Genomic DNA, 18,214 nt, shown 5'->3' with positions numbered 1-18,214 from the left:
CAGGCATGTGCCCTGACTAGAAATTGAAAAGTAATAGGAATATTACCTTTGGTTCCAAGCCCAAGCTCAATTCACTGAGCTACACCATCCAGGGCTTAAGTAGTTTTAATATATTTGTGAAAATATACTCTATTAGGGTCAAAGACCAAGATTATGAATTTACAATACTCACCACATTATATCAAAATACGCTGAATAACAGATTTACTAATGCTTATATACTTTCTAACTTTAAAAAGATGCCTACCTTATTATTTCCTGAAATTCTTTCTGTTTCATTCTCAATTTCTTGTCGAATTTCATCAAAATCTGTGTAAAGCTAAAAGTTATTGAAACAAAAAACGATATTCAAAATAAGATAAAAAGTTTTTAAGCAGGGAGGTTAATAAATTTCAAGGATGTCTATAGATCCGCTATATAGAGGATCTATAGAGAATTAGTAAACAAATTCTAATATATACATATATTTTTATGAGTCAAGGAATCACAGTTTATATGAGCTTCTCAAGGCTGCCTGATCCCACAAGAGTTAAGAATCTCCATGTAAAAATTGTCACAGGGATACAAAGTGCAGCCTAGGGAATACAGTCAATCATACTGTAATAACTATGTGTGGTGCCAAGTGGGTAACCAGACTGATCGTGGTGATCACCTCATAAGGTATGTAAATGTCTAATCACTATATTGTATGCCTGAAACTAACAGAATATTGTACATTAACTATAATTGTAAAATAAAATTTAAAAAAGAATTTCCAAATTAGAGAGCATATAGCTTAACTTAGTATTTTCCAAATAAACTACTGTGATTAGAAATGTTGCTAAGATGAGCTTTATTTTGCAAAGAACAGCAGCTTCAAGATACATACCACATTGCCAATGATAAGGAACTAAATTATCAACTACAAAAAGTTTTTTCAGTATGTTATTTCTTCATGAGGTTGTGTCATTACCTTATTCTTGGTGTGAAGAAATTTACCCCACTCCTCTGCTTCAACCCCTGGAAAAAGAAAAGCTCCATTTATTGGAAACTCTAAGAATTACTTTTTATCTTTAGTTAAGAATTAAAAAATGCAACACAACATTATTGGTTCCTATTTTGCCACTAACTAGAAGTTAATGAGTATTTTAAGATCTATAATTTAAGATCTAAATTATATTGGGTTGGCCAAAAAGTCCATGTTTCCATAAGAGTCTCTAGTAGTGCTTACTTGTCTTTAACTAAATTCAAAACTATTCTGTTAGATTCTGACAGTTGTCATATCAGCGTGCATTTTAAAAAAAGCTTATCAAATAAGATCTTTAAAAAAAAAAAAGCCCTGGCTGGTGTAGCTCAGTGGATTGAGCACGGGCCCAGGAACCAAGCAACCACAGTTCGATTCCCAGTCAGGGCACATGCCTGGGTTGCAGGCCAGTTCTCTCCCTCTCTCCTTCCTTTGCCCTCTAAAGATAAATAAATAAAATCTTTAAAAAAAAAAAAAAAGCTTATCAAAATTGGTGAGTTTTTGTGCAGCCATTTTAATAATGAAGATGGAAGAAAATACATAACAGCTTTGGTGTATTATGCTTTATTATTTCAAGAAAGGTCAAAATACAACTGAAACACACAAAAAAGATTTATGCAGTGCATGGAGAAGGTGCTGTGACCCATCAAACGTGTCAAAAGTGGTTTGTGAAGTTTCTTAGCGCCACTGACATTTTGGCCAAATAATTCTTTGCTGTGGGGCTGTGTTATCCATTAGAAGATGTTTAGCAGCACCCCTGCCCTCTACCCACTAGAAGCCAATAGCAGGAGATAGCCAACATACTCAACATATCCAAATCAATTAAGTTATTGGTAAAAATTGAAAATGTGTCTTATTTTATGGAAAAAAACCATAGGGACCTTTTGGCCAATCCAATACTCTCACATTTAAAAATGGTCTCATGTATTTCATAAACATGACTCATTGTAGGTAGAGTTGCTCATAGGTCATCCCACCATTTGAAATCTAAATTTTATGAATAAAATTGTTTACTTCTCTTCATACTTTATTATGTTATAGTGAAAAGTTTAAATATCTTAGACATAAAAGTAGTTTATCTGATTAAAGTAGTCAAGCTAATGGCTTAAAAAAAGAAAAATTCAGACTCTTACTGCGTAACGCAAAAAGCATATATAATAGATTCACACATATAACTTAAGGTAAAAATTTGTAATATGTGAATGAAACAGCTAACTTTTCAACCTGCTTTTTTTAACTTGGTTTCCTGTTGGTTATCTATAAAGTTACAATTTGTTGTTCCTTTAAAGAGCTCTCTCAGTAATGTGATGCTGTTCTATAATTTATATAGACTTTCAAAGTGAATTTTCCCCCAGGGCCAAGACTGTTTTCTAGGCTTGAAAGTAGGAAAGCAATGACAGGGGGTGCAGGGAGACACCCTGTATGGAACTGCTGTGCTCTGTTAATTTCTAGTGATAAGTCTGTTTCTGAAAAAAGGAAAATATAGTCACTGTAGGCACTGTTCAAATGGTCTAAAACTTAAAGAGAACAAGTTTTGCTTTATATATTTCAGAGAAGCTAGAAATGTAAACTACCTCCCAAGTACAGCTATTCTGCTTTTGCTAAACTCAGAGCTTTACATGTCTTAATTGGCTGAGTTTATGAATAATGCATATCAGCCACCTGAAATCAAAATAACAATGACTGTATGACATTCAAATATATATTTATTGAAAAATGTGGATCAATTCTTTGGTGGAATCAAGGTAAATAAAACTGGATCCTTTTTACAAGTAAAATGCTCACCCACTTGAAGCTTAGTACCTTCTTCCAAGAAGACTCCTTGGAGGACTGGAGTAATCTAGGTGAACAGAACTCACAGAGGCAGGTACTACATACCAAAGGGGTGTTTTGAATTTACCATAAAAAAGGCCTGGCTTAACAAGCATGTTTAAAAAAAAATTACATTCACCACCAAAAAAGCCTTCATTCTGATGAAATGCCGAAAGGTAACAAGAACCACTAAAACCTGCAACATCGATGTGGATAGGCAAACAAAAAGGGCAGAAAACCACGCACACGGCCTGGAAGAGTACGTAAGCACACATGCAGGCATGATAGGAAAGGAGGGCCAAAGACAAATGGAAAAAGGAAACCTTTAGAAAGGTGTCTTGAGTTTTTCCATGTGGCAGGGTCTGTAGTTAAAGAGAAACAGCACAGAATGTTAAGTTTAGTGCTTATCCCTAATATTTTAATCCTTTTTTTAAAAAAGTGCAGAAACCTGAACACATTTCAAATGCACAAAGCATTCAATTATTCAAAATTTACAACTATATAATTTCCATTACAATTAATTCTAATTAGAGGGATGTATGTAATATTTTAAGTGATACAAATGAAGCATGTCATGTGCCATAATTTATTTTTATTTTCCATTACAACTAATTATGGCACTTTTGGTTTCTAATTCTAACACAAATGGATTGAAATTAATTTATTATTCAAAAATTTGCCTTAGATATCTAATAACTGGCCATGAAAAAGATAAATTGGTTAAAAAGAATCTACAGAACATACTGAACACTTTGAAAACCTTAAGGGTAAGTAAATATATACAAGTATATATTCACTAAGATTGGGCTTCATAAGAGACTGTTCTTTGAAATATATATTGAATTGAATAGAACACTACAGAAACAATTTTGGTCTTTAATCAGCATGCTACTTTTGGATTTTGTCTAAATGGAAATCTGAGGAAAGCATGATTTATTTCTTACAACTATATAAAAGATACTCCTGGAACTCAAAGTTCAAACTAAACTACCATCCCACTCTAAAATTTTAACATTGTTTTTATTAAGATTTTATCAGAAAATTCTATTACACTGCCAGAAGTAGGGGACAAGCTTAAAAATAAAATCTATATACTGACGTGTTAATTATCCTATGTAGTTGGCAGAATGAAGGATCTCATGTTAAGTAAATTTTCCTGATAATTAAATTATACATACAGTATTAAACATTAAAATATTTTAAGCCAGTTTTAATGATCTCTATCTAAAATGGATTATATTTTTTGCCCTGGCTGGTGCCGCTCAGTGGACTGAGGACTGGCCTGTGAACCAAAGGGTCACGGAATTGATTCCCAGTTAGAGCACACCCCTGGGTTGCAGGCCAGGTCCCCGGGTTGGGGGTGTGCAAGAGGCAACTAATTGATGTTTCTGTCCCTCCCTTCCTCTCTCTCTAAAAATAAAAAAATTAAAAATATAATGGATTATATTTTTCTATGTCATCTTAGAAGAGACTCTTCTTAAATTAATCTGTTATTGGTAACTTCAGTCTTTGTTACATAACAAAGCCCTCTGAGGCCATAAATCCCTGTACTAAATGGTTAGAGATGGACTTTTTTCCTTTTTGGAAGCTTTTCTGATTACATTTTCTTCCCTCTCTCCTCTCTGCCAGGCTGTCAGGTGGTTCACCCTCTTCTGGCTGACTAAATGTTGTTCTGCATCATTCTGATTTCCTCTGGGTTAGAATGGTTTATGACTGGGTAGACCTGTTCATCCCAGGGATAAAGAAGCTCTGAGGAAAAACTAAGGAACTGTCCTAGTTATTAATAAGACACATGAAAAATCTAGTACTCAAGATCTATAAAATCATTTTTGTGTTCTGGATAGCTAAATTGTCATTTCAAGTGAGGTTTTATTATTTTATAGAAAAAAATAAGCACTAAGCTTGAAAAAATATATATACAAGTGCAGGTAGAGATATGCAGATTTATTAACCAACCACCAAGAAAGACGTCAATAAAACAGAGTGGACATACAAGCAAAGAGTGAGAAACTAAGACTTCTATAGCTAAAATGTACACCCTTCTCTAGACACACTGCCCTCACCCTCGGTCTCTAAGTGAACAGGTTATCATCATCATCTGCCCTTTTCGAGGTAACTGAAGAAAATGAAAAGTTAAAAGAAAGACATCTAACGAAAGTAATACAGTTTATTAGAGCTTTAGTTTAAGATATTTGGAAATTTAATTGAATGTTAGTGGGAATAAAATTCTTAAAGTATGATTCTATATATTTGAATCTGGACCATAAATTAGTGCAAAATGATTAAACCCAAGGCCCAGAATTTCAGTAACAAAAATATATTAGAAATGCAAGGTAATAAATAATATACTAAGAAGGTACCTAAAAGCAACCCCCCCCCATTTCCTTGGGCAGTCTCTCCCCCCAAATGACTTGATAACATCTACAACTTCACTAATTTGGTTCAATGATTAACTTTATACAGTCATTGTAAATGTTCATTACAGGTTTCTTTTCCCCTGGGGAGGGGCATTATATAGGGAGAGGATCAAGTTACCACCATCAGTGCTCCTATAATAAGTGAAAAAAAAATCATATACAGAAATTAAAGTACAGGAACTTCAATTCGTCAATACTATTATCATCTTAGATCAGAGTTACAAAACAGAATGAAACTGCATGAACACAGCTCCCCACAAACGAAAACGAAACATGGCCCTGTGCTGCAATGTCATGTAATAACTAGAGATACTTGACAGACTTTCCAAATTTGGCAGAGAGTTTGAGCCAAACACTGAACTGAAAAAGAGAAGATTAAATATTATATTTCAAACCTCACTGATAGAAATTATTAATATAGGGTACATATTTAATAAGCAATTTAAAATCTGATCGATACAAACAGCATTTCTTAGAATATTTTCAATTTAACCAGAGGAGTGTGACAGAGGACTGTACATATTTCCTTATCTTAACAATCCATGTTTTACTCTTTGGGGGAAGGAGATCTAAAAATCAAAGTAGTGTGTGCACATAGGTAAGTCTTAGCAAGAGGATAGTAGAAAAGATAATAAAAAGTCAAAACTTTCTAAAAATATTCATCTTATGGACGGACAAAAGTTTCAAAACCTAGGCACATTGGTCAGATCAGAAAAGAGAAGCTGAGATAACAGTTTGCTGAAAAGCAAAGTCATTTTAATCTTATTTAAAACAAACTCTTTAAACTAGAATATAATTTAAATTCTAAATGAAAGCAAAAATATTGTGCCACACAATTGGATAAAACACTTAAGACAAAAACTGTTTCTTTAAAATAACTGATTCTTGTTTGCTGAGTATCTCACTAAATCCTCCATTAAACAGCATAACAGTTTACTAAGCTGAATATCAAAAAGGCATGACTCCAAACAAGTTTACTCCTCAAAACAAGAAAAAGTATTTTTTTTTACATGAAAGAGGCATACCACTTCTCTTCAGACTTCTGATTCTGCTACAGCTACTAATTTCTGTCTAATCAATTCTTGTCTTTTTTTTACCACGAATAATAAAAATTCTTATTTCAAGGTAAAAGTTACCATTTTCTTCTCCTGTTGTTTTTCGTTTATCTTCAGGTGAAACATGGACGAGCTGCAGAATGAGGGGTCTCCGGGTAACTATGCCAGTGCCTCTGGGAAGCAGGTCCCTCCCGACGAGGCTTTCTAGCACTGAGCTCTTTCCACTGCTCTGAAAAGAGAACACACAGCAGCACAATGAGCTTCTTAACAGATTTTTTTAAACAATGCAAGACTATATAAACACAACAGCATACCTGAAATTATATTAAAGAAAAAATGATTGCAGGGACTTTTAAATGAAAATTGTTATGTTTTCTATTATATGACTATTATTTCTTTAAAACAAAACAAAAAAAAATCCAAAATAAAGAGTAAGTACCACTCCTCCATAATTTTCCTACCTTTTTGACAGTCTTCCAATCAGATTTTCAAAACCTCTGTAACAGTATATATAAAATTATGCTTATAGTATGTAGTCATTTTACCTTCAATGGGGTAGTACTATATGTATTTTTCTCTAACCTGCTTTTACTTTAATGTAACAATCAGGGATATCGTTGTGTATCATTATACTATCTATTGCATTTAACAGTTAAATAGTATTCTACTGTGTATAAAACCAAACCCCAACTGATGGACACTTAAATGTTTCTTGCTACTGTTACCAGTGTTGCAAAGTACATGCTTTCCACACACAATCTTGCTTCTCCTATTACCTTATTAGATTTATTCAGTAATGAAACCTCTGTGACTAGGACCATGCAGACTTTGGGCATTCACAGAAACCAGCGGGCTGCACACAGGATGGCAGGCCCCAAGCTACTCTTCCCATCAAAATTGTTACGTCCCCATCAGCACTGGGCATATTACTTTCTTTTCAGGAACTGGTATTCATTATGAAAGTCATATCTGATGTCAACAAGATGCCATACTACAAAAAAAACAAACTGTACACATTGCAACCTCAATACAAACAAAAGGAACCCCAGTAATTCAAATTACCCCCAAAGCAACTGAGTTTTTAAAACATCTTTATACATCCAGCCAACAAATTTAAATGGTTAACAAGAAAAAATACAAATTCAGAGGTCTGGTTTCACTGTTTAAATAAGGCAGCTGCTTAAGCATTTCCATCTATTTGAACATCAATCTCTCAGCAACTCAGCTTCACCCCATTCATCATCCAGCAGGCTCTCTCAGCCACCTCTGGCAGCTCAAACTTAACCACACTGCACCCCTTGGACTCCCCATTCTCCATCTTGATGTCAGCACACAGCACATGGCCACATTTGTTGAATTTGTGCTTTAGCATCTTCTACGTAAAAGCAAATGGGAGATTTCGCATAAATACCTGGCAGGCCTCTCTGGCCACCCCAGACAAATGGCCTCCAGCTCTACCAAAGGAACCTACAAAGCTTCCTCCAAAGCAATCATGCTCTATCTTGATGGCATGGTCAAAGCTGGCACTGCCACTGCCACCCATGGCCAGGTCATGTGCTCAATGCCGGCACTTAGGACCGAGCCTATGGTGGGACCCATGCACTCCAGGCCCATGCGCTCCAGGCCAATGGTCATGCAATCCATCATGGAGCCCCTCCCTTCCTGGCCAGCCTCCAAACCTATGGGTACCATGTGCTCAATGGCAGGGCCCACATGCTCCACACCAAAGCCCATGCTGGCACCCAAGCACTCCACACCAGACCCAATGCTCTGTGTCTGGCCCATGCACTCAATACAGGAGGTCATGTGGTTGAGGCCCAGTGGGCCCTTCAGTTAGATGCTGGAGGCCAATCCGTCAATGACCAGTTGCACGCACTCAATCTGTCCCTGCCCCGGCCAAGCCTGCACCCGTGCGCTCCACACAGTCATCCCCAATGCAGTCAATGCTGGGGCCCATCCACTTGGTCCCAGGAAGACTGCCTCCACCTTCTGCCATTTATTACGGCCATATTCATCCCAGATCCAAATCTACCACGTTTTCCATACCACAACCAAAGGGCCCCTCCATGCCTTCCCTTCTGTTTATTCCAAATCCTATGCCTTCCATTCCCACTGTTGCGTTTCTCATGCCAATGCCTTTATTCAGGTTGTTGGCATTGAAAGACTGCCCTCTTGGTCCTAACCCCATGCCAATACCAAGTCCATGAGGAAGCTTAGGAGAGAAAAAAATCTCCCTTTGCTAAGGCCCTGTCATCCATTTTCACATGCACAGGTCTATGAAACGGCGGTTGCCCGTTAAACATTGATATAGCTGGCACAGCTTCAATGGACTGTTCAAAGTAACAGTGACTATTCCACGACTTTTCCCGTCTTTATCCTCAAGAATGGCCACCACACCAGCCATACTAACTTCCTTCAGTTTCTTCCAGCCAACTTGATAATACAGATTTGCTGCAAATACTGTGCTCCCAAGTCTTCCAGCCTTTGCATTGCTCTCCTGGTGTGTTCACTATCAGGATCTTCTTTGACTTCCAGTGGTTTCCCACTCAGACTGTGCTGGTTTAGAACTTCAGCAGCTTCTTTCACTCTGGTTTCCATCATGAATTCAAAAACATCACATCGCCCTGACCTTCCTTCAGCATCCATTTATTAGTAATATATTTTTAAGAGATTTTCTTTATTTTTAGAGAGGGGAAAGGGAGGGAGAGAAACATTGATGTGCAAAACATCAATTGATTGTCTTTTGCACACCTCCAACCAGGGACCTGGCAGGCATGTGCCCTGACCAGGAATTGAATAGGCAGGCACCCTTTCGGTTTGCAGAATGCCCAACCTACTGAGCCACAGCAGTCAGGGCCTTCAGCATCCATTTAAAACAGCTCCACATTATGTTAACTCACCAACTTTAACAGGTATTTAAGTACCCGCCACTTTACATCAAAAGGCATATTTGTAGTGATGGCTCTATATCTTTTGGTTGGATTGGGATATGGCTCAAAGCAACCGCCTCCTCTCCTTATATTTTTCTCCTTCATTTTTCCCATTCCGCATAGACGGTCATTCTCCTTCACCTTTCCAGCCGAAGCCCTGCTGCCGCTTGGCACCCCACCCTCCCCATTTTGAATTCTGACCCTCCCACCTCAGCCGCTGCTTAGACCCCAGCTGCCACTTTTTCTGCTTCTGGGCTTTAGGTCGGACATTGCCACTGTTCTGAATCTCTGCTACTTTGACAGATGAACACTGGCAGCTTATTTAAATTTGTGTTCCTTTATTATTCAAGTCAAGCTTCCTTTTGTTTAAGAGCTTTCTATATTTCTTTTCTTTTATTTATTTTATTTTTTTAAGAGCTTTCTATATTTCTCCTTCAGTGACTTGCCTGTTCAAGTACTGACACTGTATTAGTTTTATAAAGTTCTTTATCCATATAAGTATTTCATGTTTTATTGTTTAACAGTTTCTACAACTTATTTTGAAAATTCCAAAGCCCCAGAAGAGTTGCAAGAATATCAACAGTACCCTGGATGGAGTGGCTCAGTGGAGTGAGTGCCAACCTACCAACCAAAGGGTCACCAGTTCGATTCCCAGTGAGAGCACATGCTGGGATTGCAGGCCAGGTCCCCAGTAGGGGGCGCACAAGAGGCAAACACACACACTGATGTTTCCCTCCTTCCCTTCTCCTCTCTCTGGGCAACCAATCACCATTTCTCTCTCACATTAATATATATAGCCTCTGGTGAAGATTAAAAAAGAAAAAGAACAAGGGCATTCTTCTATACAATCACAATTCAATGATCACACTCAGAAAATTCAACATAGATAATAATACAGCAGGTCCTCAAGGAGGGCTTATTTCCGAGTGGACTATTTACAAAGCTGTCCGTGAGGCTCAGGAGAATCACAAGGAGTACTGTAGTAACCCAGGCCAGTACAACAAAGAGGCTCTATCACCCGCAGGCACCCACGAAAGGACGAGCCAACAGACATATGAAAAGCTACTCAAACGAATGCAAATCAGCATTGCTAGCTACTACCTCATACCTGTTAGAATGACTATTATCAAAAAGACAAACAATGTGTTGCTGAGGATGTGGAGAAAAGGGGACCCTTGTACACTGTTGACGGGGATGTAAAGTGGTGCAGCCACCTGGAAAGCAGTATGGCATCTCCTCAAAAAATTAGGAAGAGAACTACCAGATCATCCAGCAATTCCACTTCTGCATACTTATCTGAAAGACACAAAACACTAACTCAATAAAGATATATATACTCCTATGTTCACTGCAGCATTATCCACAATAGCCAAGATATGGAAACAACGTTAAGTGTCCACTAGCGGATGAATGGATAAAGAAAATGTGATATATGTAATGGAGTATTATCCAGCCATAAAAAGGAAATTCACAACTCCATGGATGGGCCTTGAGGGCATTATGCTAAGTCAAATGTCAGACAGAGAGACATGTAACATATGATCTTACTTATATGTGGAATCTTATTTAAAAAAACAAAAAAAGACTTACAGAGAACAGATTGGTGGTTGCAGGGCAGAGGGTGGGTAAAACGGATGAAGACAGTCAAAAGGTAGATCTTCCAGTTACAAAAAATAAGTCCTTGCAGATGTAATGCACAGCACATGTGCAGCAAGATGACTATAGATAATACTGTATATTTGAAAGTTATAAGAGAATAAATCTTAGAAGTTCCCACCAAAAGATTTGTTAAAAATTGCAACTATATGTAATAGATGGTCACTACATTTATTTTGGTGATCATTTCAAGATACACACACATCATTGTGTGGTACACCTGATACTAATGTAATGTTATGTGTCAATTATATCTCAATTTTTTTTAAAAAGAAAACAATCCTATGTATCAGCACATACAGACCAAACAAAACACGTGTGTGGGCTCCCAATGTTTCATCTTAGGATTACCAATGGTGTTGGCTCTCTCAACAACTGGTTACATCAGTGCTTGTTTTCCCTGGTGATTTAAACACCCAATGAATGAATGTCCACACTCTTTCCAGGAAGATGAGTGGCTACAGGAATCGCAATGTGGCAGAAGTCGCAACTGGCTTGCTCTGAAAATAGAGTGACCTTTTGCTTTTTTCCATCTCCACATACTCCCAAAATTGATTCAATATCCTGTGTATTTAAGGGGTAAAGATCTGTGTGCCTTGTCACAGTGTCATCTTTCAGTTTCTTCCAAATTGTAATGTATTGACATTTATAGTACTCTCAATCTAATTTACATTCTGACATGGGGCCTTTCAATGAAAAATCTTTGTCATATTTTTAGCTCTTTCTCTCTGGTCAGTTGGGTATGGGCAGCTGTAAATATCCATTCACGCCGCATTAACCAAGGCTTATGCAGTTTTCAGTGTCTGAGTTCTTATTGTTCACTGTATAACATAGGCTTCTCAATTCTTTATTTTGCCCTTAATACAACAGATAAAGATGTACTTAGTTTTTTAACTTCTTATTTGGTAATAATTTTAGATTTACAGGAAAGTTTCCTTAATATTTACCTCACTTATTTTAAATGTTTCTCATATCCTTAGAAATGTAAACTTTACAGTATTTATAGTAAATAAACTAAAATGTTATTACCATATAGGTGAAATCCTCCATCGGTTGGCAAAGTTTAAATCTGAAGTCTAAGCCACTTATAACTGACGGTGTTAAACTGTGGTTCTTGTATTGAGTAATTCAGCACACATAACTCAGTAATAGCAACACTTCAACTATCTAGGATCCAAATTGGCTAAAGTGCTGAAGACAGAACAGTCCCTAGAGAAGAAAGGTTTTACTGGTGAACAAACTCCTGGCCCAGTGCTATCTGAAAAACATAAGAAATTAGTGAGATCCAGATATCTGATAAGGCCATGAACTTGTAATATCCACAAAAATCCCCAGTTTTTCCAAATTAGTAAGAAAGTATAGTATACATGTTGGGTTGGCCAAAAACTCCATATGGTTTAATTCATAAAATAAGACACATTTTCTATTTTCACCAATAACTTTATTGATTAGAACATTCTGAGTATGTCAGCTATCTCCGGCTATTGGCTTCTAGTGGGTAGCGGCCAGGGGTGCCACTAAACACATCCAATGTATAACAGAGCCCTAGAGCAAAGAATTATTTGGCCGAAATGTCAATAGTACCAAGACACTTCGCAACTCACTTTTGACACGTTCAATCAGTCACAGTACCTTCTCCATGCACTGCATAAATTTTTGTGCTTTTTACTTGTCTTGACCATTCTTAAAATAATAAAGCATAATACACCAAACGTTGTGTATTTTCTTCCATCTTCATTATTAAAATGGCTGCACAAAAACTCACCAATTTTGATAAACTTTTTTTAAATGCACACCAATATGACAGCTGTCACAATACAATCTAACAAAAATGTTTTGGACTTCTGGCCAAGATGGAGGCATAGGTAGACACACTGAACCTCCTCGCACAACCAAAATAAGGACAACAACAATTTAGAAACAAAATAACCAGAAAAATTGAACTGTATGGAAGTCAGACAACCAAGGAGATAAAGTAGACATATTCATCCAGACAGGTAGGGTGGAGTCAGGCAGCCAGGTGGAGAGGGGTCAAGGCACAAAAGGTGGTGGCACCAGGTACGCAAAACAACAGCCAGTGGACCCTGGGCACACAGGTGGCAGGTGGCAGCTGGCAGACCCTGGGTGCGGGGTGGCAACGGGCAGACCTAGCAAGGTGGCAACTGTGAAGCAAGGCACTACATGGAAGGCAGCTGGCTGACCAGACAGTTCTACATTTGCACACAGATAAACCAGGCAAAATTGGGGAGCAAGACAGACCACGTAACCCAGGGCCCCAGCGCCAGAAAATAAAGCCTCAAAACACCAATTGAAAACACCTGTGGGGGTTGAGGTGCCGGGAGAGACTCCCAGCCTCACAGGAAAGTTCATTGGAGAGACCCACAGGGTCCTAGAACGTACACAAGCCCACTCACACAGAAATCAGCACCAGAAAGTCCCAGTCTGCTTGGGGGAAGCAGCGGAAGGACTGAAATCCGACAGAGCAAGCGGTATTGTTCCCTCTCAGACCCCGCCCCCACCTATAGCATCACAACTGGGTTGCCCCACCCTGGTGAACACCTAGGGCTCCACCCCTCATACAGGCACGTCAAGAAAAGAAAAAAAAAACCCAAACGGAAGAACAGATCAAAGCTCCACAGCAAATACAACTAAGCGACTAAGAGATAGCCTATCACATGCACAGTTCAACCTCTCAGATGCACAGTTCAAACCACTGGTGATCAAGATGCTCACACAATTGCTTGAACTTGGTTGCAAATTAGATGAAAAAATGAAGGCTACAGTAAGTGAAATGAAGGGAAATGCACAGGGAACCAATAGTAATGGAAAGGAAACTGGGACTCAAATCAAAGGAGTGGACTAGAAGGAAGGAAGAAACAACCAAACAGAAAAGAATGAAGAAATGAGAATTCAAAAAAAATGAGGAGAGGCTTAGGAACCTCCAGGACATCACGTTCCAACACCCAAATTATAGGGATACCAGAAGAGGAACAGCAACAAGTGGAAAACTTATCTGAACAAATAATAAAGGAGAACTTCCCCAATCTGGCAAAGGTAATAGACTTCCAGAAAATCCAGGAAGCTCAGAGAGTCCCAAAGAAGTTGGACCCAAGAAGAAACACACCAAGGCACATCATAATTACATTAGCCAAGATTAAAATGAAGGAGAGAATCCTAGAAGCAGCAAGAGATAAGGGGACAGTCACCTACAAAGGAGTTCCCATCAGACTGTCAGTGGATTTCTCAAAAGAGACCTTACAGGCAAGAAGGGGCTGGAAAGAGATATTCCAAGTCATGAAAGGCAAGGACCTACATCTAAGATTGTTCTATCCAGCAAAGCTTTCATTTAGAATGGAAGGGCAGATAACGTGCTTCTCAGATAAGGTCAAGTTCAAGGAGTTCATCATCACCAAGCTTATTATATGAAATGTTAAAGGGACTTATCTAAGAAAAAGAAGATAAAAAACATGAACAGTGAAAAGACAGCAAACTCATAGTTATTAACAACCACACCTAAAACAAAAGCAAACTAAGAGTACAGCTAGATCAGGAGCAGAACCATAGAAATGGAGATCACACGCAGAGTTAGCAACAGGGGAGTGGGAGGAGGAGAGAGGGGGAAAGAATAAGTAGCATAGATGATAGGTAGAAAAATAGACTGGGGGAGGGCAAGAATAGTATGGGAAATGTAGAAGCTAAAGAACTTATGACACACAGATATGAACTAAAGCAGGGAAATGTGGGTGGGAGAGGATGTGCAGGGTGGAGGGGAATAAAGGGAGGAAATGGGACAACTGTAATAGCATAATCAATAAAATGTATTTTTTAAAAAGAAAAAAATGGGGTTTTTTTGTTTTGTTTTTTTTTTAAAGATTTTATTTATTTATCTTTTAGAGGGAGAGAGGGAGAGAAACATCAATGTATGGTTGCTTTTTGTGCGTCCCCTGCTTGGAATTGGCCTGCAGGGAACTGGCCTGCAACCCAGGAATGTGCCCTGACTGGGAATCGAACCGCAATTGTCTGGTTTGCAGGCCTGTGCTCAATCCACTGAGCTACACCAGCCAGGGCAGAAAAAAAAAATGTTTTGAATGATGTTAAAGACAACTCAGGATTACTAGAGCCATTTGTACAGAAAAAAACTAAACTAATGTTTTGGCCAACCCAATATTTAGCCCTAAAAACTAATGGAGTACTAATACATGCAACAACACAGAAGAATCTATAAAACATCATGATGAGCAGGAGCTGCCAGACACTTCTGCTTTGCACCTGAAACTAATACAAAATAACATTAAATGTAAACTGTCATTGAAAAAAAGTGTTAAATATAAAAAAGGAAGCCAGACACAAAAACCACATATGCTATGATTCCATTTATATAAAATGTCCAGAATAGGCAAATCTTTAGAAATTGAAGTAGGTTAGTGGTCACCAGTGTCTGAGGGTGGGACTTACTGGGGAGTGACCACTAACAGGTACACAGTTTCTTTTTGGGGTAATGAAAATGTCCTGGAATTAGTGGTGGTGGTTGCACAACCTTGTGAATATACTAAAACCACTGAATTGCAAACTTTATAATGGTGAATTTTATATGAATTATATTTCAATTTTTTAAATGCTAAATAAAAAAATTGGTTATTTAAAACCCAGGATTTCAACCTGGCTAGTGTAGCTCAGTAGATTGAACGTGGGGTGCAAACCAAACGGTCACAGGTTTGATCCCCAGTCAGGGCACATGCCTGTGCCTGGGTTGCGCACCATGTCTCCAGTAGAGGGTGCACGAGAAGCAACCACACATTGATATCTCTCTCCCCCTCCTTCTCCTCCCCTACCTCTCTAAATATAAATTTTAAAAAACCTAAAAAAAAAAAAAACCCTCCAAGATTCCGTTTCTTTTTGCATTTGTCTGAATTATATCCTGAAGGCAGAGTACTGAAATCACTGAAATAAACAGTAAAGTGAAAAGGACATTTCTAGCAACACTGAGCCAGAGTCTCAGGTACATATTATCTGCACTGGGATTCCTATCCTGGGTGATGGTTTGGATTACGTGCTTGAAGGTTCCCCCTTTCGATGCTCAATTTAAGAAAGTGATTAAATTTCTTGAATTGACTCACAGGAGTTATTTAAGTCTTATCTCCTCCTCCACCTGCAAAAGTATTTTGACACCATAGTCAAAAGTATCAACCATCTCTTCTCTCCACATTTTCTGTTCTTTCCACACAGATGGTCTCAGCTACACAAAATAGGAAAGCAATTTATTTATCTAATTCATGAAACCTGTGAATGATCAACAGCTGTAAGCATAAATTTCACTCCTCAACTCCAAATCTCTATGTCCCAAATAAGTATCAGGCAATTTAAGAAATTAAAGTTTCCCATTTAGGGAATAGCAAAGGCTTCCTAGGGACTGACACTTTGGAGCAAGAATGCCACCAAGATGAACATGCTACTGGATGGTGGTGTGCCCTTAGACTCAGCTTTCCTTCCTTGTTTGTTCCAGTTTTGTGCATTTTAAAATCAAAGACTCACTAATATTCAAATTAGGTCCCATGAACTAACTACATCAGAATCACCTGTGGCACCTGGCTGCCGCCACTCCCCACCTCCCTCCCCCACCCTGGGTTTAGTAAATCAAAATCTCTGGGGATGGAATCCAGAAAACAGTTAAGTTTGAGTAACAGTGTTCTAAACAATTTGATAAAATAGGACCTGCAGCCATTTAAGGTATAGGTAGTACCTAATATAGAGTCCATACCTGTATTATGAAGACATGAGACTGCCATTGAGTTTACCAATCAGAACTAAGCACAGAATGCTTTTATGTCTGGAACTCACTCACAGTACACTATTCCATTAAATATGAATGTGAAGTGTGTGTTATATGTGTGTAACACAACATTAAATGACACAGGTAACAAAGTCATGGTGTACTTATATTCAAATCGAGTAGTTTTCTAACACACTGAGAAAATTATGGAAAAAAGACATTTTTCTGTTCTTATTTATTTCTTCTGTACCTGAATAGTACAGGATTGAATGCAGCTAATAAAGACCTAAATGCAGATAATCCTCATTAGATCAGGTCTAGAAACAAAGTAATTTTCTTTCTGAGTAATCTCAAGCATCAACATGCAAATGTGGCATATGGCTGTCACTGCTAGGATGGTTCTTGCTAGCACATGTTAATGGCTGTCACATGGTGAGATCTTTACCTTTCTACCTCACCCCTCCCAATTTTGCCAACAGGTTTACTCAATGAATTAAACTATGTTGTGTAGGAAAAAGGCTTCTTGATTTTAAAGTATTCGTGCTAACACTGTAATGCACACTTTTTCTGCTTCAAGTGTAAAAAAGCATTGAGAATCTCTTAAAACTACATGGAAAGTTTCGGGTCTACCACTAGAAAACATTTCCAAACTAACTATCAAAGATTTCATTTGTATCATTTCTAATTTTATGCACAAAAACAGGTTTTGATACTAAAAGCACCAATGTTTTAAAACATTACCTAGTTACAGTGAACAATTCATTCAAAACATTTACGGAGCACCTACTACATACCCCAGATGGTTCCAGGGGCTCAGAACAGGAATACTGCAGTGAAGAAAATATGCTCCATAATACTACCAGTTATATAATAATTTATTATATGTTGATGACTCAGAGTCACCAGTCATTACAGATATTAAGAGTTACAAATACTACAACATGTGTAGACAGGACTGAGCATAATCTACACTGATCTTATGGCAAACCAAGGAAATTTGTTTCTGAAGTGATTTCTATTGCTTCAACTATTTAAAAGCACGGACACACAGTACAGGGTATCTGTGGCTTCCAAACTTTCCAGTGTTTGCATAAACTCTGTACATGTAATATTTTGAACATTAAGTACCTTGTCATAATACTTATACTTCTCAACAGAGAAGATCATTTAAAAACTGGAAATATTTAAATCAATATATTAATCTCTCAAATGCGCTTCTCTGAACTCTAATAAATGCTCCATGATTTCTCTTCAGCCAAGAAAAGGAGCAGGCAGAGAAAATGAAACATCTCTGTCACTTTAGAAATAACATTATTTCTTCAACATTTCTGCATATTAAAAAAAAACAAAACAAAACAAACTATGTGATCTGTAAGAGACCAGAGAAACTTGATGCCCAATGGAAGACACCAACCACAACCTATGCAGGAAAATGGTATATTCCTTCCTAACACCCAGTTTTGGGGGTTTTGGGTTATGTTTGTGTTTAACTGCTTCGTCGTTCTCGAAACCTTGGAGGGATAAGTTACACTGCAGAAGCACACTCAGGTGCTACACAGTAGCGGCCTTCT

The 18,214-nt window shown here is 38.0% G+C and overlaps 2 protein-coding genes across 9 annotated transcripts in view; one reads left to right on the top strand and one right to left on the bottom strand.

The window, feature by feature from the left end:
- YARS2 (tyrosyl-tRNA synthetase 2) overlaps positions 1 to 6,495 on the top strand; it is a 41,917-nt gene extending 35,422 nt beyond the window's left edge. Inside the window, exon 6 of the mRNA XM_037139728.2 lies at positions 6,405 to 6,495. The gene's annotated coding sequence lies outside the window, so the exon portion shown is untranslated. The remainder of the gene's footprint in view (positions 1 to 6,404) is intronic.
- Positions 1 to 18,214, bottom strand: part of DNM1L (dynamin 1 like) — a 46,407-nt gene that overhangs the window by 27,526 nt on the left and 667 nt on the right. For 4 of the 8 annotated variants that reach the window (XM_053661479.1, XM_053661480.1, XM_053661483.1 and 1 more), the window contains exons 2-5: positions 6,369 to 6,516; positions 3,139 to 3,177; positions 953 to 999; positions 248 to 319 (exon numbers count right to left, since the gene is read on the bottom strand). In XM_053661479.1, the coding sequence (XP_053517454.1) occupies positions 248 to 319; positions 953 to 999; positions 3,139 to 3,177; positions 6,369 to 6,516 (306 nt within the window). The remainder of the gene's footprint in view (positions 1 to 247; positions 320 to 952; positions 1,000 to 3,138; positions 3,178 to 6,368; positions 6,517 to 18,214) is intronic. The other 4 variants (XM_053661481.1, XM_053661482.1, XM_053661485.1 and 1 more) reach the window with 1 other exon arrangement.

Source organism: Artibeus jamaicensis, unplaced genomic scaffold (genome assembly GCF_021234435.1).
Source record: "Artibeus jamaicensis isolate MK-2021 breed Jamaican fruit bat unplaced genomic scaffold, CSHL_Jam_final contig_233, whole genome shotgun sequence".
In the NCBI taxonomy this organism is placed as follows: Eukaryota; Metazoa; Chordata; class Mammalia; order Chiroptera; family Phyllostomidae; genus Artibeus; species Artibeus jamaicensis.
Note: the sequence above shows the minus strand (reverse complement) of the source record. Positions and strands in the feature narration are given on the sequence as shown.